A 21,241-nucleotide genomic window follows, 5' to 3' on the forward strand; every position below is an offset into this window, starting at 1 on the left:
CCTGTTTAGCCATTGATACTAAACACATGATATTTTCTGAATTAAGCAAAGAAACAGAATGTTTAGGGGGGAAAGCAGTGGGAACAGGAGAGATTTTCTATCAAATTCCCTTATTGAGTTTCCTTGTGTGGAAGTTGGCATGCAGCATCAGAAACCTTCCTTTCTCCCCTTCCTAATCTTCTCTCCCTTGAATTCCTGCTGGTTTTCAGGGAGAATGTCAGTGGGGAAGCCAGCATGAAATTGCAAGCCCAAGGTTGCTACTGGGTGGGGAGAAATGAGGACTGAGAGGCTGAAACTGTCTCAGTACATTGAAAATGAAGATCACATGATCAACAGCCAATAGCACTGAAACAGCCACATCTTCCCCAAATTTCATTCCCTCAGAAGCCATGTATCCCAGATTTTGTAAGTTAGTCCATTTGGGATATCTCAGCTGAAAAAATATTATCCTACGATGCATTGTTTCAACCAGTTTAAAAGTCATGACAACAAATATTTTAGTAGTATATAAGTAATTTGTTTTCAACAAACTTTTTGAAATCAAGAACTACTGTACATAAATTGTAGCAAATAAATAAGCAGACAAATGCATGCACCAATCTATGGTTTGCTTTTTTTATGAGAGCAATCTCCATAACTCCAAAACTAAGGACATAATATATAAATATCAAATTTCTTATTGCAGACATAAATGTACTATTTAGTAGTACAGTGGTACCTCTACTTAAGAACTTAATTCGTTCCATGACCAGGTTCTTAAGTAGAAAGGTTTATAAGTAGAAACAATTTTTCCCATAGGAATCAATGTAAAAGCAAATAATGCGTGCAAACCCATTAGGAAAGAAATAAAAGCTCGGAATTTGGGTGGGAGGAGGAGGACAGTCGCTGCCCAGAGCGAAGAGAGCATTTCTTTTCTCTGGGCACTCCAGATGTTTATTCCCTCTCCAAGCATCCAGAGAAAGGAAAATGCTTTGTTCGCTCTAGACTGCCAAAGCCTCCTTAAATGCCACCGAAAGGCTCCTCTGGCATCCCAGAAAAGCCCGAGATGGTCAGGATTAAAGGGGGAATGGCAGGAAATTGGCCGGGCCTTCGTGCTGCTCTCAAATTTTCTGGTAAATTTTTCCAGGCTTGGGTTCTTAAGTAGAAAATGGTTCTTAAGAGGCAAAAAAATCTTGAACATCTGGTTCTTATCTAGAAAAGTTCTTAAGTAGCGGTACCACTGTATTTCATATTTAGAAATTACTAATGCATAAAACATTCTGTACCCAAAAAACTGAGCCATAGGCAGTCTGTACGAAGACTGAAAATCTCAGTACAAAACAGAAGTACAGGTACTTCATCTATGACAATTGAGCTCAAAATTTCTGTTGTTAAGCAAGACAGTTGTTAGTAAATTTACTAAATAAATTATTAATAAATAGAGTAAACAAGGCTTTTAATTAATTTATCCTGTGCTAAGGATAGTTATATTGCTAGTATTTGATATCTATGAAAATACTGAAATTTGGATTTTCAGGCATAGATTGACTAGTATAATGGTCATACAAACTTGGAAGGATAAATCTACAACGGATTTGCAGTGATAGATCATGTTTGTGTCCACATTTAAATTAGATTTTGGGGTGGAGTGATATGTAATATGCATGTGCTTTTTTTCCCTTTTCTTTTTTGCCAAAATGGCAAGAAAAAAACCTTTCAAAGGTAAAGTCAAAATACCATTACCTATATACAATTTTTTTTTCTTGTTTTCCTCCTCTAAAGCTAGGTGTGTCTTATGGTTTGGAGCGTCTTATGGAGCAAAAAACATTGTACTTTTCACATATCATCAGCCCTTTGTGGTAGACTACACCAAAACTCAAAAATTATGAATATTAATATTTATTCAACATATTTATATGCTGCCCAACTCCCGAAAGATTTTGCATCATTTGTATTATAATGTTAGAGTAATAGAATCTTCCAAAAGCCTTTCTCCTTTTACATTCCAGAGAACTTGTGAAGGCCAACTCTGAGATGCTTACTCAAATTACATTTCCACTTTGCACTCAGATTTTACTTATCTTACTGTTGTCTAGGCCAGTGATTTTCAACCTTTTTTGAACCACAGCACATTTTTTACATTTACAAAATCCTGGGGCACACCACCAACCAAAATGACACTCTAAGACACTCTCTCTCTTTTTCCATCCCTGTCTCCTTCCCCCTTGTGTGTGTGAGAGTGACACACACACAAGGGGGACACACACACACACACACACATTCTTTCTCTCTCTCTTTCTTTCTTTCTGTTGCTTTCTTTCTCTTTCTCTCTCCCTGTCTCTCTCTTCCTCTCTCTCTCTCTCTTGCTATCTCTCTCTGTCTCTCTCTTTCTCGTACACCATGCCAGCAACAGCGGCATCGGGCAGTAGCCGCGGGGCGGGGGCAGGGCGGTCGGCTGCAAGCGGGAGCTCCAGGGCGGAGGCACGACGATGACAGTTGGACGTGTTGCTGGACGTCGTACATGCTGCTGCTGTGCTGGGCACGGGGCTGGCACCTCCGTCCCGGCCCAGCCAGCGGGCCAGTGCCAGCCCCGCAGCACCAGCATGTACAGCGTTCAGCAACACGCCCAGCCGCTGCTGTTGGTGCCTCCGCCCTGGAGCTTCCGCTCGCAGCCGCCCGCCCCGCCGCCGCCCCGTGGCTATTGCCTGATGCACTGTTGCTGGCGTTGTGTACGCTGTTACCGACCGCTCGCAGCTGGTGCCCCACAGCTACTGCCCGGCGCTGCTGCTGCCAGCACCCTCCCGCTGCCCGCACACTCTTGCCAGGCCCCAAAACTCACCTGCCGCCGTCGCCAGGGAAGCTCCAGCCAGACGGGGCACTGCAACTGCCGGAAAACTTGGAAGGCACGAAGAAGGAAGCTCAGGTTCCGGTCTTGCAACTTTTTGCTCTTTGAGCCCTCAGCAAAAAGTTGCGAGACCGGAACCTGAGCTTCCTTCTTTGCAGCACACCTGACCATGTCTCGCGGCGGCACACTGGTTGAAAAACACTGGTCTAGGCTGCACGCTTCTTCCTGCCTCTCAAGATTACTCACACAGCCTGTTACAAATACAGAGCAAGTTTTGATTTCAATATTAAAGAGGATTTCTAATGATCAAGAATTCACTTATGACACAGATCCAAGAGGGGATATACATCTTCACAAGCAGGGTGTAGCTGTTGGATACACAGTGATTACCCAACTGCTCCTTCTTTTCAAAAATCTGGTATTTTTAAAACAACAAGCAGAACTTGAGATGACAGAAAAGCAGAGGTCAATAGTCTAAAAAACTCTAATTAACATTTGGAAATTTTCAAGAAGTTGGAATAGTCCGGTTAACTGAAGGAAAGGAACCTTGTTTCCCGAGTATATTTTACTTCTTACAGAAATGAGTATAACAAAAACTGGGAAATTGTATGAAGATTAATTTTGTTTCCATGTGTATTAAGTCAAACTTTTAAGTCTAATATTCTTATTCTTATTATCTTAAATTATAAAACGTGTACTTATTTGTAACTAAAGTACACACAGAACATGTCTTCTCTAGAAATTATCTTGCACCTGGTAACATTAATTTGAAATACCTAGTAACTCTAAGGTTGCATGGGGCACAAATTATGAGGCGTTTATAACAAACTAGGGCCCTCTAGGGCCCTGCCCTGTTCATTGAATTTATTGTTAATAATTCAACAAGATTAATAGGACATTATATGAAATTCATAGTACAAAGCAGAAATCTAATCTTTTTTAAAAATTATTATGTGCGCCTTTGAATCAGTATTGATTTTTGCAAACTGCTTGCAAAGTCCATGAAGTTTTCTTGACATTTTCAGGAGTGGTTTGCCACTACTTTCTTCCTAATCTGAGAACATTTGACTAATTCAAAATCACCAACTTGGCTTTGTACATAACGCAGAATCAGAATTCAATCTCCTGATTTCTAACAAATCAAAAAGTTAAAAGATAATAAATAATATAATCCCAAATGCAAATCAAGCCAAACAATTTAGAAAATGGCAATTTAGTTGTCAGTGGATAATTAGAAGCGCAATCATTTGATAAAATTATTGCACAAAATTTTACCCAGTTATCTTTTCCATTACTGAATATGTTTATTCTGGATGCTATAAAAGCTTTGATCACTTCCCACAATTTACCTCAGAAAAATTCAGATACAAACAGTACTACTCTAGAAAGTAACTTTTAATTATTTTGGTAATTGTAGTTCATTAGTCAAGCTCACATGAAATACAAGACAACTTCACAGAGGAGGAAGAAATGTCTAAATTACCTTGTGTAGAAAGCTGTGTTGCTTGAGTAATCAGGGAACTTATATTAAAAGATGGTCCGGCAGTGAGAATTTTATGAAGAATTGACTGCAGAGAAGCTTGGGTCACAGCAGCTGTAAGAACTAATATAAATGAAGATTATGAAAGTGTTATTCCTAAACCAAAATAAGTTAAAGTTATTTAACTCCCCAAATCAACACAGATTGTGGAAACGTTACACAGGACCTCAAGCACTTTGCAGTGTGCCTCTCCATTCTTCCTCCATACTCTGGGTCTTTGGTTTCCAAATGAGATGCAAAATACCCCTAAGCTACCATGGTTTGTTATGTATGGTTTGTTTAGGTTGTGTGATTGTTTTTTATAAGAGTTTTTAAATTGTTTTTTAACATTAGATTTGTATATTGTGTACAGTAATCCCTCACCTATCGCGGGAGTTACGTTCCAGACCTTGCCGCGATAGGTGAAATCCGCGATGGGGAATTTATCCTCCTTCCCACCAGCTCCGGATGCCTGGAGGCGAGCAACGGCCGGCTAACCTTTCCCCCCCACTACTACTTACTCTGTTCTTTGCAGCAGTTCGGCCAAATGTTGTGTTTTTTGCCTTGCCCTGGCTGTAAAGTCCCTGGTGAGCTGCCCCGGCTGTTTCTTTTTTTCTCTCTCTCTCTTCCGCCCTCGAGCACTTCCTCTTCCGCCCTCGAGCCCAGTCTGGAAATCCCCGCCGCGTCGCGTTCCTTTCTTTTTTTTCCTTTCGGCACTGGCGAGGGGGATTGAACGAGGGGACGGGCCTCCGCCGGAGCTCAGTCCCCGCCCCGCTCATCATTTGGGAGTCCCGCTGGGGGATTCTAGCGCTTGTTTGTGTGGTAAAATCATTCAAATGAAGCTGACTTCAAAACCCGCGATGAAGTGAAGCCGCGGCAGGTGAAGCGCGATAGAGCGAGGGACTACTGTATTGTTGTTGTGAGCTGCTCCGAGTCCTCGGAGGCAGGCGGCATACAAATCTAATAAATTATTATTATTATTATTATTATTATTATTATTATTATTTTCCACAGACTGTGTTGATTTGGGAAACCATGCCATCTGCTGGTATTCGTCCACTGTGCTTCATTAAATCCAGGGTCAATGCAACCATCTACCGGAAGATTTTGAAGTGCTCCATGTTTCCATTTGCATACAAACTTTATGGGGATGTGACTTACATTTTCCAGCAGGATTTGGCACCTATCCACATTGCCCAAAGCACTAAAACCTGTTTCAATGACCGTGGCTAGCAAACTCGCCTGAACTGAACCCCATAGTGAATCTATGGGGCACTGCCAAGAGAAAGATGAGAGACATGACCTGGAACAATGCAGAAGAGCTGAAGGCCATTATTGAAGCATCTTGGTCTTCCATAACACCTCAGCAGTGCCACAGGCTGATAGCATCCATGACATGCCGCATTGAGGCAGTCATTGTTGCAAAAGGGGACCAAATGAAGTACTAAGTACATATGCATGCTTATACTTTTCAGAAGTCCAATATTAGTCTATATACAATCCTTTTTTTAATGATTACATGTAATATTCTAATTTTCTGAGATTTGGGTTTTTCATGAGCTGTACCCCATAATCATCACAATTATCACAAATCACGGCTTGAACTATCTTGCCTTGCATGCTATGAATATCTCTCATATATTAAGTTTCACCTTTTAAGTTACATTACTGAAATAAATGAATGTTTGCACAATATTGTAATTTTTCACATGTATATAGATCCTTGGCTGTTTCTAATATTTTAAGATAAATACTAGGTTTTTAAGAGGGAAAGAATAAGAAGTGTTTTCTGTAAGATAATCAAAAGTAGGATTCAACTTTAAGTTCTGCTCCATTTCACACAATTCTTCTGGAAATATAGAATTAAAAACTATCTCCAGGTACTTTAGAGTACTGTCTAATAATTAACAGTAATAATTAACCAGAAATACCCTTCACAAATTCCTAACAATACACTCTTATTCCATCTAAGTAGAATTTCCCCGATCAATACATATGGATAATTTTAAAAAAATTATAAAACCAACGTACCTTCATTTATTTTGGATATATCTACACTAGAATTATTAAGCTGCAAGGTGGCTTGAAGAGCAGGCAGTAACTGTCGAAGGAGATTGGGATCCTGAAGTAATGGAGGAATTGGTGTTTGCGAGACAGGTGAAACAGGAACAGTAGGAGCAGATGAAGTTGGTGCAGAAGATAGGTTTAATCCAGAAGCAGATGATGTAGAAGGAGTTGTACAGGTGTGGGATAGAGACTTGTCCAAAGATTCTGAAAATGAGAGGAAAAAAAGTTGCTTTTTCCCAAAAAAACTGCTGTCACTTACCATGCATCAGTTACAGTAAATTGAATCCTCACCCTTTCATAAGATGTCATCACGAAATTTGTTTTAAAGACATAAAGTTGTATTCCCCAAAATATGACCTTTTGTCATCATTCGTGCCTATTCTACACCCTCATAAGTGCTCCGAGTAGAAAAAATGTATAAAATTATTTGACATATTATCAATTTGTCAATTATTATTCTAAAATTATCATATGACCAAATTTTAATTTTCTGAATTAGTTGACCAAAGAAAATAATGCTGTTGAAACATAAAACACCTACAGAATGACAGTGAATGTATATAAACGGAAAGCAATAACAATCTAATTTCAATGTAGCATCAAGGAACAGCAACATCTATATAAATCGATTGAATCAAAACAGAAACTCATTTGATCAGATACTATCAAAACTTTTAGAATACATAAAATATGACCAATATTTTATTCTTTTGTCTTTTGAAAGTTTTTAAATTTCTTGGTTTCACTAAGATGAGTGGTATGGTGGCCCACTTGGAAGTTGAGAGTTCAATCCTAGGCTGACATTTCTCTCCTAGGGCAGAAAGAAAGGTCTTTCTTTCAAGGTCTAAGAGTCAAAACGTATCAGGAAAAATTGGAAGAACAGTATATGTACAGCCTGAAGGACAGAAATGAAAGGGGAACATGATTTAACCTAATAAGATTGTAGAAGGCAGTATTTTCAATATTAAATAAAAATAAAGAACACAAGGACACAGCCTCAAACAGATAGGAATTATAAGTTAGATCATTTTATTCCACAGTGTACTGGAAGTTTGAAACCAACTTCCGGTCTGGATAGTGGGTTAATCTTCAGTAGCTATCCTAACATGGATAAATGAATAAATTAAAATTTTAAAAAACAAAAGGGGCAGACTTGATGGACCATTAGATTTTATCTACCACCAATTTTCCATGTTTCTAAGGTTCATGAAATACTTCATAATACTTGCTTCATTTTCTCCAGAACCATGTGGACTTTTTTCAATCACACTTTAATATAGAATACTCTATCAAATCTATTGAATGGCCAAGGCAAATTTATCATTAGTATCAGTGCTATTGGAACTGCAGCTCTGATCACCAAATCTTACTATGTATTATATTATGTTCCTCTGGCCCAATAGGTAAATTTTAGTATTTTCAAACTAACATATTTTATGGAATATGTAGAAGAGTTTCATTTGTGGAGCTTTTCTACTGTCAATAGGAGTTCCTCCAAACTGAGTGTGGGATCACTTATTTTCTTTACACGCTTTTCCTTTATGATGATTTTGTATTGCAAATTCAACCATCATGCATATACTGACAACATTCAAATGTATTCATCTGTCTCTACTTTTCTGTTTGGCATTGTATAGGACAGTGATGGCTAACTTTTTCGTCGCTGTACGCTGAAAGTGTGTGCGCACACCCGTAATGCAATGCACAGGCGGCCCCCCCATGCACCTTGCCCCCGCACATGCACACATGACCTCCCTGCACTCCCCATCCTGCATGCAACCTCCTACATGCGCCCTACCCCCGCTCATGTATACAGGACCCCCCTACATGAGCACACAACTCCCTACATTCCTGCCCTCCATGTACGCACATTTACAGCATGCGCCCCACTCCCACGCAGAGATCCCAAAATCAGCTGGCCAGTGGGAGGCACGCGCACTTGCGCAATGGAGCTGAGCTGGGGTGATTGCTTGTGGGCCAGCAGAGAAGGCTCTGGGTGCCACCTGTGCCATAAATTCACCATCACCAATATATGGCATTAGTAATTTACTAGACACAATTTCAGATTAGATGTGAAAGGTTCTCTTGTTCTTCTCCAATTTTAAACTGATCAATAGATAAATCATAATACAATGCTCTATTCTGATCACCCCTTTTTGTAACTCACATTGAGTTCAAGGTTGTCAGTTACGATCTAAAACTGTTCATTAAAAATTATTAAAATATGCTATTTCTATTTAAATAATTTATAATTTATTTAATTTTTATAATTTATTTCACAATTGAGAAGGCTTGGCTCGTCTTGTATTATATATGGATTGCTAGCTGAATTATACAAGAACCCACTATGCTTTCCGACGTGGTCCAGAATTTGTATACATTATACTAGACCTTGCATATTTTTTCCCTGTAGCTTTATCACCAGCACTTCCACTAGTTAGAAAAAGATACTATTATAAAAGTATGATGTTAACACAACATGTTTTACTTATGAGCATATCCAATATTTGAAGGATTTGTTGATGCCTGGTGTATTTCTGTGTGTAACTAACTAACTATCTAGAGAGTTACTTAGTTTTACTTATATTTGACTCACTATATCACAATTTAATTCTGGACCTTTGGAACAGATATGTAACTTGAAATCAAAGCATTACAAAAAATTTAATAACCACAAAATTTTTTATAGGGGACTATGAACTGGCTTTAAAATAAATTCTCACCTATATATTTGAATGTGTAGAGTTTAGTATCATTACAGGGCAGTTGTCCCCAACTTTTTGGACCGCATGTACCAGTTATATGGAAGGCAGTTTTTCCATGGACTGGAGAGTGCATGGTTTTGCACGCTGCTTGATTTTGCGGGTAGGTGGATGGGGCTTTAATTGCTTGTGGGTCCCAGTTCCTGGTGGGCTGTGAACCAGTGCCAGTCTGAGGCCGAGAGGGTTGGGGACTGTTGTTGTATAGCCGGGACCTCTTATTACAGAGGCATTTATTATATAAGATTATAACTGGCTGGCTGAAGGCCACCGCATGGACTGAGGGCGTCGACTGGTGAGAGAATGGAGGGACCAGAACGACCAATGCGGGGGGGGGGGGGAGTGAACAAAGTACTGAACTGCCTATGCTCATCGAGGCAAATTGACTGGGGATATCAGCTAGTATTAGAGCTTGCCTGTCATCTTCCCCCTCCGCCCCCCCACTTCCATCTTCTCACTCTTTTTGAAGATCATTATTGAAGAACTGTGCCCCTAGTGGATGATTTTACACATAGCAGATTCAAAGATTTAAAGAAAGATCCACAGAGGACATTGTCTATTTATTGACCTGAAGTGGCAAATTGTTTGATGATTTTCCCATCGAAATGATTTTAGACTAATTGACTATTACATCATTATCTCAGACTAATTTTAACAGCTAACCGGTTAACCATTTTAATTTTAATACTTTTTATATTTTATATTTTTAATTAATTTATTGGGGGAGTAATTTTAGGGATGGATGTTTGGATCGGATGAGTACAATAAAACCATAGAAATATAACTGAAAGTTATCTCAATAGTTTAGTGAAACAACAGAACTAAAATCTAACAGAGATAAATTAAATATTATACACTTAGGAAACAGAAAGCCAGTGTATTACTTTTGAAAAAGATTTCAGAAAATATGGTCCGTTAAACAGAAAATGCAATTTTAAGTTGTATCAATACAGTGGTACCTCTACTTAAGAACACCTCTACTTAAGAACTTTTCTAGATAAGAACCAGGGGTTCAAGATTTTTTTGCCTCTTCTTAAGAACTATTTTCTACTAAAGAACCTGAGCTTGGAAAAAAATTCCCAGGAAATTTGAGAGTGGCACGAAGGCCCAGCCAGTTTCCTGCCATTCCTCCTGGGTTTCTCTCTCTGGCACAGTATATAGGAGGCAGCCTCGCACCGGGTGTACTCCTTCTCGCTGCCTCAGAGCCATAGTTCCCTCTAAGCTGAGCAGTGAGCAATCGCTCACTTAAAAATCATCATCAACTCAGAGTTTTCCAAACCTGCCCAGAAGCCGAGAGGGAAATTTTATTATTATTTCTATGCCGCCCAGTCCCAAAGGGACTGCCGCTCAGACACTATACTTTTCCGCCCCCCCCCAAAAAAAATTAGAGAGAACACTGCATCAGAGCCCCTCTTTCTTTTTTTTAAGCCTTAAAGTTTTCTATTTTTTTTATTCCCCTCACCTCATTTTCTTCCTTCGGAAATGACTGTCCTCCTCCTTTTCTTCCTCCTCCTTCTCCCACCCAAATTCCAAGCTTTTATTTCTTTCCTAATGGGTTTGCACACATTATTTGCTTTTATATTGATTCCTATAGGGAAAATTGCTTCTACTTAAAAACTTTTCTACTTAAGAACCTGGTGACGGAATGAATTAAGTTCTTAAATAGAGGTACCACTGTAATTCACAAATCTCAAAAGCTAATACAGGTATTCCTTGTTTTATGACAATTGAGTCCAAAATTTCTAAATAAAACATTTGTTAACTGGATTTTGCCCCATTTTACAATCTTTCTTGCCATAGCTGCTGTGAATCATTGCAGTTATTAAATTAGTATCACAGTTGTTGAGTGAATCTAGCTTCCACATTAATTCTGCTTGTTAGAAGATTGCAAAAGAAGACTCGGGAACATTGCAACTGAGTCAAATTGCCAAATATCCAAATTTGGATCATGTGACCATCAGGTTCTGTACCAGTTATAAGTGTGAAAAATGCCCATAAGTCGCTCATTTTAGTGCCATTATAACTTCAAATAGTCATTAACAAACTGTTTTAAATCAAGGAATTCCTATAATTATGTATTGTTTTGCATTGTTTTGAACACTTTAAGTACTATATCCAATTTTGGGCACATAACTGCAACGTAGTACTGAACTTCAAGTTATAATAGTGATCAGAAAGTAGTTGACTAGTTCACATCTTTAACTACAAAATTGACATTATAAACTATACTAGAGACAAAAATGTGATATAGGAGTGAACATCCCTCTGCATTTAGCTACCTCATTTCTATTACGAGACCCCACTCATTTATCAATGAAGGCTTTGTTAACTAGTTTTCAAACACAATGATAAAAGTAAGATTAATGGCTTTTGAACAAGGCAAGATATAAAGCCAATCATTAACAATTCTTTTGCATTTGATATATTCAAGAGATAGTAAATCTAAACTTCTTGTTCTGATTTTATCTACTGAAAAACAACTTGCTGTATGATAGTGTAAAAGTACTATCATTATTAGAGATAGCTGAAAATTCAGCACATTTATAGATTTTTCCATAAATTAGAATTATGTAATTTATTTAAAAACAAGTTTTCAAAATAGAACAACAAAGATGATATATAAGACAAATTTCTCAATTATGAACATAAAGGATATAAAGTAGAAGCAAAATAGTTTTGACTCTGAAGATAGGAATATATTGTTTTCTGTAAAGTCAGACTATTAAATTTATTTAGCTCTGGACTAAGCAGAAAAGATGGTGAAAACAAACTTGTTGATCTCTCCCCCAACCACCCCATACACACACAATTAAGTCCTAAAAGTAAGTTCTCCACCTCTACCTTCCAATCTTGATCCATTTTAACCACCTCATTTGCTAAATTTACTGCACATCTTACCAGGCTGAAGAGCAGAGGAAATGAAGGAAGCAAGCAAAGAATTTTTTTCTCTGATCAGCTAGAGCACATTTCCTTTAAACTGCCAGCAGGAACAGAAGGTGGGTCTCAAGGACTCAACTGCTGCGGTATGCCATTTGTGCACGTGTTGTTCTCTAGCTAGCTGAACTTTATTTTGTTTAATTTCAGCAGACGGCCGAGTCCTTGGAAAACTTTTTGCTGCTGACTGACTCTCTTTAGGACCCAGCAAGGACTCCTTTAAAGGGAGCCAGACAAATAGCAAAAAGCTTCCCAAGGACCCAGCTTTCCAAGGACTCAGCCTCTGTCTCAGTTGGCATTTATTGTGAATGCTGAGCTCTAGCTGACCAGAGATTCCTTGTTTCCTCTCATCTACTCTTCAGCATGGGAGTCATTCATCGAGGTAAGTAACACAGAAATTTTGTCACTCACTTTTCAGGGTTATTAAAAGAGATTAAGATTGTAGGTAAAGACAAAAATTTACTTTCCATATCCAAATCAACATGTTTGTTCTCCCCAGCTATTTTCTGTTTTCTTTATTAAGAAATGTGGGTTTCTTGAGGAAGGAAGGATAAAAGAAAGCAAATGTTTTGGGAAAATCATCCTGAAGCTTTACATGCAAGCAGCTGACTTCCCGAAAGCTAGCAAGAACCAGACATTACTCTTCGGAAGCAGTCTCTGAAGCGATCAAGGCAGAGGCCCAGCCCACAAGCATGGCTTCATCATTGGCTAAGCACAGAGGCTTCTTTGGAAGCCTCTCTGGCATTGGAACATAGTTCTAGGCCCTAAGCTACCAGAGATCTTCATCCCTGCTGGGCTGCTTTTGACTTTGAAAAGCCTTTTGCTGCCTGTCTGCCTCCTTTATGGTCCCAGCTGTGTATTGGGTCTCAGAAAGCTTCCACCCACCCAAGACGAACTCCATGCTTTTCTTAAAACCCTCCTGTTTCTTTAACAGGGATATTTGGGAGAATAACGAGTGGGAGTTGTAAAGTGAGGATATCTTACTTAATGGCCATCCACACTAGTGACCATAATGAAGCGGCTAAATAGATGGGTACAATATACAAGGAGCATACTCTATTATTGAGCTATTGCACTTTTCCACAAACTTATAATTTAGAATTTGGAATAAACATCCAAAAATGTTGAAATCAAACAGAACGGGGGAAAAGACAAAAATTGGGAACTGTTATGTGTACAATACCAACCTAAGTCTATTTCATTATTTTAGTAACATTAAAATTGTAATAACTTGACCATAAATCAATGGAGAAAAATGTATACAGTGATCCCCCGCTCGTTGCGAGGGTTCTGTTCCAGGACCCCCCGCAACGAGCGGGTTTTCGCGAAGCAGCGCTGCGGAAGTAAAAACACCATCTGCGCGTGTGCAGATGGTGTTTTTAACTTCCGCAGCGCTAGCGAAAAGCCGAAGATTGGGGGGCGGCGCGGCTGTTTTAAAACGTCGCCGCCGACATGGGGGGCTCGCTAGCACCCCCCCGAACCCCCAACCCGGGTTTGGGGGGGTGCTAGCAAGCCCCCCATGTCGGCGGGGATGTTTTAAAACACCCGCGCGGCTTTCCAATGAGTCCCGAAGACAAACACGGAAGTTTGCCGTTTGTCTTCGGGACTCATTGGAAAGCTCCGATCGTTTTAAAACAGTTGCGCCGTTCTCCGCTGACTCCTGGCAAACTTCCCCGCTTTAGGAGTCAGCGGAGAACGGCACGCCTGCTTGGCTTCGCTCGCCGCTGCAGCCAATGCGCGCTACGATCTTCCGGGCGAGCCAGGCTCAGTCACGGAAGGCAGCTGCTTGGCCCGGGATGCTGGGCCAAAAGGAGCCGGGCTTGAAGATCGCAGCGCGCGTTGGCTGCGGTGGCGAGGGCTTGCGATGGAGGGTGGAGGAAGCGGCCATGGGAGGGCGAGCTGCCTCAGGGAGGAGGATCGGGCGGGACCAGGTGGGGGCTGGAATTTCTCCGCTGGGAAGAAGCGGCCAGGGCGAAGGGCGGGCGAGCGGCGAACGGCGGGCGAGCGGGTGCTGGGGAGGGCTTCTCGCCCTCCTGCCAGCAAGAGGGGGAGCGAACGGCGTGGGCAGGCGAAGGGCGGGCGAGCGGCAGCGAGGAGTTTGCGTGGGCGGTGGGGAAACTCCTCGCTGATGCCAGCAAGAGGGGGAAGACCCAGGGAAGCCGCCCAGCAGCTGATCTCCCGGTTGCCATCTACGCATGCGTGCCCATAGAAAAAAAGGGCACGCATGCGTAGATGGTATTTTCACTTCCGGGTTGAAAAATCGCAAATTACCCTGTTCGCAATGGTCGGGGACGCAATAACCGGGGGATCACTGTACAGTAATAGCAAACTTAAATATCATTATCTACAGACAGACAGATATCCACTCATGTGTGCTTTTCCTAGCCACTCTTTCACAAAACTCTTATATTTAAAAATGTGTCTTCAAAATGAGGTCTTTGAAACTTATCACATGATCAGTATATCAGGCACCAACAGACCAAAGAAATGAGGAATGTCAATAAGTCTCATACAAAACACTTCTATATTGAAATTCCTATAAATTAATGAATTCAACAATAGGGTTTATGAGATTTACTACTTTGCACTGAAATGCAGACATAGAAGTACAGAGTTTGCAGTCAATAGAAAATTTCAGATTTCCTATTAAGTCACAGCAAACTATTATTTTAAGGAGATATGTTTCAGTCCCAATATTCAGCTCAAAATAGATTAATACACACCTGACAAGATTTTTCTCTCTGTTTTTTGTGAAGGGATGGAAGAAGTGGGTGTAGGCAGTTTTGATAATGAAGACGCCCCATTTGCATCAAATGATTTCTTTGGCTGATGATCTGACTGTAGAGAAAATGGACTAGGAGGAACAGAACTTGGAGTAGTAGAAGGGTGAACCACTGTTTTGATGGGATGTTGTACTTGGGTAGAACTACTGTGAGTTTCTGTCCTTGGCAATCTGTAGTCTCTATCATTGTGTCTACTTGTCTGAGACAAAATATTCTGTGGAAGCATGTTAGCGGCATCACTGGAATGCTTCTCTTCCACTTTATCATTGAAAGTTGAAAAAAGAAATAGAAAACACAAATTTAGTGCTTTATTAACATACTGCATTTACTATTTTTTCTATTTCAGAGTCAACAAATATTTTAAAATATTTTTTGAAAAAGTACTTAAACATTGCTTAAACCAAAATGAAGTTCTGTAACATTCCCATTATCAAAAAATATCAAAAAATAGTAAAGAAGTTTGAATGTCTCAGCAGAAGAGTAGGAATCTATTAATATTTCTGAGAACCTGAAATTCAATAGGTTGACTTTTAAATATCTATCGGTAATGAACATACAATCACAATTGAGATTAGAATTTCCGTCATTAAGTAATTGCAGTTATAAAGATTACAGAATTAGTTGCTAGGTGATTGATTTGATTTGATTTGATTTGTATGCCGCCCCTCTCCGTAGACTCGGGGCGGCTAACAACAGTAGTAAAACAGCATATAACAATCCAATACTAAAACAGTTAAAAACTCTTATTATAAAACCAAACATACAGACAGACAGACATACCATGCATAAAATTGTAAAGGCCTAGGGGGAAAGAGTATCTCAGTTCCCCCATGCCTGGCGGCAGAGGTGGGTTTTAAGAAGCTTATGAAAGGCAAAGAGGGTGGGAGCAATTCTAATCTCTGGGGGGAGTTGGTTCCAGAGGGCCCGGGGCCGCCACAGAGAAGGCTCTTCCCCTGGGTCCCGCCAAGCGACATTGTTTAGTTGACAGGACCCGGAGAAGACCCACTCTGTGGGACCTAACTGGTCGCTGGGATTCGTGCAGCATAAGGCGGTCCCTGAGATAGTCTGGTCTGGTGCCATGAAGGGCTTTATAGGTTATAACCAACACTTTGAATTGTGACCGCAAACTGATTAGCAACCAATGCAGACTGCGGAGTGTTGGTGTAACATGGGCATATTTGGGAAAGCCCATGATTGCTCTTGCAGGTGCATTCTGCACGACCTGAAGTTTCCGAACACTTTTCGAAGGTAGCCCCATGTAGAGAGCATTACAGTAGTCGAGATTGCATCAACTGATGATGGCTGTCCCTGTTCTCCCTGTTGTGGTCAGTAACTGAGTTCTTAAGTGTTCTTAACAGAACACTTAACAGTGTTCTTCTTTAGTGAATTCCAACCCCAATCCAAGCCATTCTGGATTTAGTCCTTCCCAATCTCAAGCCTTAGTAAATAAAGGGACTGTCCCCACCTGTAAACTTTCCAAAGACAGCACAATTTTAGTCTTTGGAAGGGGGATAGGGGACATAGATGTTTGTGAATACATACAGTTTTAGCCACTTTGGAAAGCTGTGCTGTCTACATAAGTCTCCCCCTGCAATATCCAAACTGATTTAAAGCTGTGTTGCATTTGTGGGCCTTCCCTACCCTCCATTTCCAAAGTGGCTAAAACTGGGATATCTTTGCACATCTTTCTGAAAACAGTTCAGTCTTAGCCATCTGTAGGAAATGTTTGCAAGAGAAGCTAGATCAAAAAGTAGACAGCAAAAGCAGAGAAGTCCTGCAAAAGGCAGGACGAAAGGCAAAAGGTTGATATAAGGAACTGGGAAAGTCAGTTGGGCAAATGAATGCCTGCTGGCACCTGCAGAGAGTGGAGGAATGCTTGCTGGTTTGTTTGCTGGAGTGTATCATGTGAGGTTGGGAAGAGCTGGGCAAATGAATGCTTGCTGCTGGTTGCTGAGGCTTCCTAGGATACAGTAAGCAGTACAAAGCCAACAGTTTTAGGGCTGTTTGCCGTTTTGAATTGCAGGATTCAGGCCAACCAAAAGAGGTTGGGAGGGAGAGGCTGGGAGGGAAGATGAGATAAGCAAAGGAGACCTGAAATACCCCACCGCCCATGGCTAAAGTGCAAGAAAGTTGCCAAACACTTGCATTTTGATTAAGTGACTGCAGGGCTGTGCAAAGACTGTAACTTCAGGATCCATTTTTTCCTGCACCATTGTAACTTTAAACAGTTGCTGAATGAATGGTTGTACAATATTTGGCCCTTGACAGTCAGGAATACAGACCCAGCTACAGCACAGAAACTGCTTTCCATGATGATCTCTGGCGGGCCCAGAACAGGAGTTTATCCTCTGTCCTGGTGCTTCTTGACCTCTCAGCTGCTTTCAATACCATCAACCATGGTATCCTTCTGCGCCGACTGGAGGGGTTGGGAGTAGGTGGCACCGTTCTGTGGTGGTTCTTCTCCTACCTCTCTGGTGGGTCGCAGTCAGTGTTAGTGGGGGGTCAGAGGTCGACTCCTAGGTCCCTGCCTTGTGGGGTACCTCAGGGTCGCTCCTCTCTCCCCTGCTGTTTAATGCCTACAGTGATACCTCTACTTAAGAACTTAATCCGTTCTGTGACCATGTTTTTAAGTGGAAAAGTTTGTAAGAAGAAGCAATTTTTCCCATAGGAATCAATGTAAAAGCAAATAATGTGTGCAAACCCATTTAGGAAAGAAATAAAAGACCAGAATTTGGGTGGGAGGAGGAGGAAGAAGAGGAGGACGACAGTCGCTGCCGAAGGAAGGGGAGGGGAGGGGAATAAAAAAAAACCAAAACTTTAAGGCTTAAAAAAAAAGAGGGACTCTGAGGTGTCGAGGAGGAGCACGTGCCTCCCATAAACCCGGCACGAGGCTGCCTCCCATACACTGTGCCATAGAAACCCAGGGGAAATGGCAGGAAACTGGCCAGGCTTTCGTGCCGCTCTCAAATTTCTTCAGAAATTTTTCCAGGCTCAGGTTCTTAAGTAGAAAATGGTTAAGAAGAGGTAAAAAAATCTTGAACACCCAGTTCTTATCTAGAAAAGTTCTTAAGTAGAGGCATTCTTAAGTAGAGGTACCACTGTACATGAAATCTCTGGGTGAGATCATCCAAGACCACGGGCTGAGATACCAACACTAACTCTTTTTAAAAAAAATGATACTCAGCTATACATATCCACCCTGAGTCCACTCAGTGAAGCAGTGGAAGTGATATGCTGATGTCTGAATGCTGTCAGGATCTGGACGGGTACCAATAGGCTCATGCTCAATCCAGACAAGACGGAGTAGCTATATGTACTGCCTCCCTGTCCATCTGTCCGTCCATCACCCAGGGGGGACTTTTGACCCTCAGAGAGGGTCCGCAACTTAGGTGTCCTCCTCAACCCACAGCTGACATTAAAACATTGTGAGCCGCTCCGAGTCTTTAGAGGGGTGGCATACAAATCTAATAAATAATAATAATAATAAATAATAACATGATCTCTCGGTTGTGGCGAGGGGGGCGTTTGCCCAGGTCTGCCTGGTTCACCAGTTGCGGCCCTAGCTAGACAGGGAGTCTCTGCTCACAGTCACTCACGCCCTCATCACCTCGAGGTTCGACTACTGCAATGCTCTCTACATGCTAACTACAAATTGTGCAAAATGCAGGCGCACAAGCAGTCACAGGCTTGCATATTTCTCCAACACTCCGTGGTCTGCATTGGTTGCCAGTTGGTTTCTGGACTCAATTCAAAGTGTTGGTTATGACCTATAAAGCTCTTCATGGCATGAGACCAGAATATCTCCGAGACCGCCTTCTGCTGCATGAATCCCAGCGACCGGTCAGGTCCCACACAGTTGGCCTCCTCCTCCAGTAGTCGAACCTCGAGGTGATGAGGGCATGAGTGACAATGTCGTTTGGCAGGGCCCAGGGGGAGAGCCTTCTCTGTAGGGGGCCCGGCCCTCTGGAAACAGCTCCCCACAGAGATTCGTACAGCCCCCACCCTCCTTGCCTTCCATAAGAGTCTGAAGACTCACTTATGCCGCCAGGCCTGGGGCCATTAGATCTTTGCCCCTTGCCCAATGAATGTGTTGAGAGAATGTGCAGTGAATGTAATGATTGCTTTTTTTATGGTTTCGGGGGGGGGGGGGGGGTTCCAGATTTTTAATTAGTTAATTGGATTAAGATATTGTATATTTTACATGTTACGAGTTGCCCCAAGTCTTCGAAGAGGGGCAGCATAGAAATCCAATAAATCAATAAATTATATAGTTTATATTTTCATTGCTATCACAGCACAGTAGTACAGGGGTGTCAAACTCAAGGCAGGAGGACAGATATGGCCTGTGGGGTGCTTTGATCTGGCCTGCAGGCCTACCCTGGAAATGATGAAGACCTGGCCCCCAATGCCTCTGCCGGTGAAAATCGAACTTGGGGAGGCTGCGCATGGCACTCATGAGCTCAATTTTTGCTGGCAGAGGGCTGCAGAAAGCTGTCACAGCCAAATATGGAGCCCTGGCAGGCCAGGTGTGGCAGAGGACTGCAGGAGGACATTGCAGCTGGAAATGGGAGACCTGGAGGGCCAACATAACCAAAAATGGAGCCTTGATGAGTGACATCAAGCTGACCACTTCCACCCTGGCCCTGCGCCCGAGGTCAAACACAACCTTGATGTGGTCCTCAATAAAATCAAGTTTGACACCCCTGCGAAAGAAAAAAAGCTTTATTTTTTTCTGTTGATGCATAATGTAGGTTTTAGTGACCATATTAGATAACTAAATGTTAAGGGAAAGAAAGACATATATGAAAACATGATATATTTATAAAACATAGTTGACTGAATAAAAATAACTTCAAAAGAACATGCACAGGAATATTATTGCATAAAATAGACATACTTCCACTAGCAAATCCACTGGCAGCAGTCGCTTGCATCACCTCTCTTCTGTAATCTCTATCTTTTGGAAAACTGTTGACAGACATTTTGCTGGCTTCTTTTTGTCTCTGCTCTCTGATGCAAAAAATAATAATAATTAATTAATTAAAATGAAACAATTTGGTAAATTTATTATTCTACAATTTATATCTATATTAATTATTTACCTTTCAAGCCATTCTTTTGGTTTTTCCCACTGTGAAACTTCGGTTCGGCAGTTGTAGTAATATTTTTTGCCAGAAGAACTAATGTGCTCAGACCAGTCATCTGCAGAATCATAAGACTTTAAAAAAAAATTAACCTGATGGATTTCAGAAATATCAACTTCTCAGTTTTGAACACTAACAAACATTTCATTGAAAATATTCCTTTCAGAAAAATCAGTAAATCACAAAGCAGGAGCTGTGGTGGCGCAGTAGTTGGAATGAAGTATTGCAAATCTATTCTGCCAACTGCCAACAGTTCGTGTTCGATATATAAAATAGTGTCAACAGTTCGGGTTTGATTCTCACCAGGCTCAAGGTAGACTCAGCTTTTCATCCTTTTGAGGCGGGTAAAATGAGGACCCAGATTGTTGAGGGCAACATGCTGATTCTGTAAACTGCTCAGAGAGGGCTGTAAAGCACTGTGAAGCAGTATATAAGTGCTATTGCTATTTTATAGTATAATTTCTAATATGCCGCAAATGGAATTGCTTTGGGTATTTGGATCCTCTGGTATGGGTAATCTGTCTTAACCTTAGACAGACCTAGTATATTATTTGGGACTTACAGTTCCTGCTCAAAGAACAGGTCGCAATTGTAGCTAGGAAGTCCTTTGCATACTTGCAGGTTATATGCCAGCTGCACTCAATCCTGGACTTTGGGGGAGGGGTGGCTTCTCACTGTGGCTCTTGTCCTTATTACCTCTCACCTAGATTACTGAAAGGCAATCTGCTGCTCAATCTCAATGTGTCTGGGTGCAATTCAAGGCATTAGATGTCACCCTTAAAGCCCTATATGACTTAGGGCTGGTTACTTGAGGAATTTCTTTCACAGATTATTTTACCTGTACAATTCAATCAGGCAGGATGGGTATGCTTCAGACTTCACTGGCAAAGAATGTCAGTTTGTGTGGCCTAAAAGCTCTTTCTGCCTCAGCATCCAGTTTATGAAATACAGTGTTCCCTCGATTTTCGCGGGGGTTACGTTCCAAGACCTCCCGCGAAAGTCGATTTTCCGCGAAGTAGCGGTGCGGAAGTAAAAACACCATTTTTGGCTATGGACAGCCAAAAACTACCCCCACGCACCCTTTTTCAAGGCAGCGCAAGGAGCCGGGCTTGAAATTAGGGCAGGGAGCGACGAAAGTGCGGAGGCCGGCAAAGATTGCTTTGAATGTCGGCTTCCCCCGCCCCCCCCAGCGCCTCCGGCCCCCTCGCCGC

At 41.4% G+C, this 21,241-nt stretch overlaps 1 protein-coding gene across 3 annotated transcripts in view; it reads right to left on the reverse strand.

The window, feature by feature from the left end:
• The window catches only part of WAC (WW domain containing adaptor with coiled-coil), a 67,878-nt gene that overhangs the window by 26,765 nt on the left and 19,872 nt on the right, over positions 1-21,241 (reverse strand). For all 3 annotated transcript variants that reach the window (XM_070727027.1, XM_070727028.1, XM_070727026.1), the window contains exons 5-9: positions 19,989-20,104; positions 19,784-19,896; positions 14,827-15,144; positions 6,375-6,614; positions 4,308-4,427 (exon numbers count right to left, since the gene is read on the reverse strand). In XM_070727027.1, the coding sequence (XP_070583128.1) occupies positions 4,308-4,427; positions 6,375-6,614; positions 14,827-15,144; positions 19,784-19,896; positions 19,989-20,104 (907 nt within the window). The remainder of the gene's footprint in view (positions 1-4,307; positions 4,428-6,374; positions 6,615-14,826; positions 15,145-19,783; positions 19,897-19,988; positions 20,105-21,241) is intronic.

This window comes from Erythrolamprus reginae, chromosome Z (genome assembly GCF_031021105.1).
Source record: "Erythrolamprus reginae isolate rEryReg1 chromosome Z, rEryReg1.hap1, whole genome shotgun sequence".
NCBI lineage: Eukaryota > Metazoa > Chordata > Lepidosauria > Squamata > Dipsadidae > Erythrolamprus > Erythrolamprus reginae.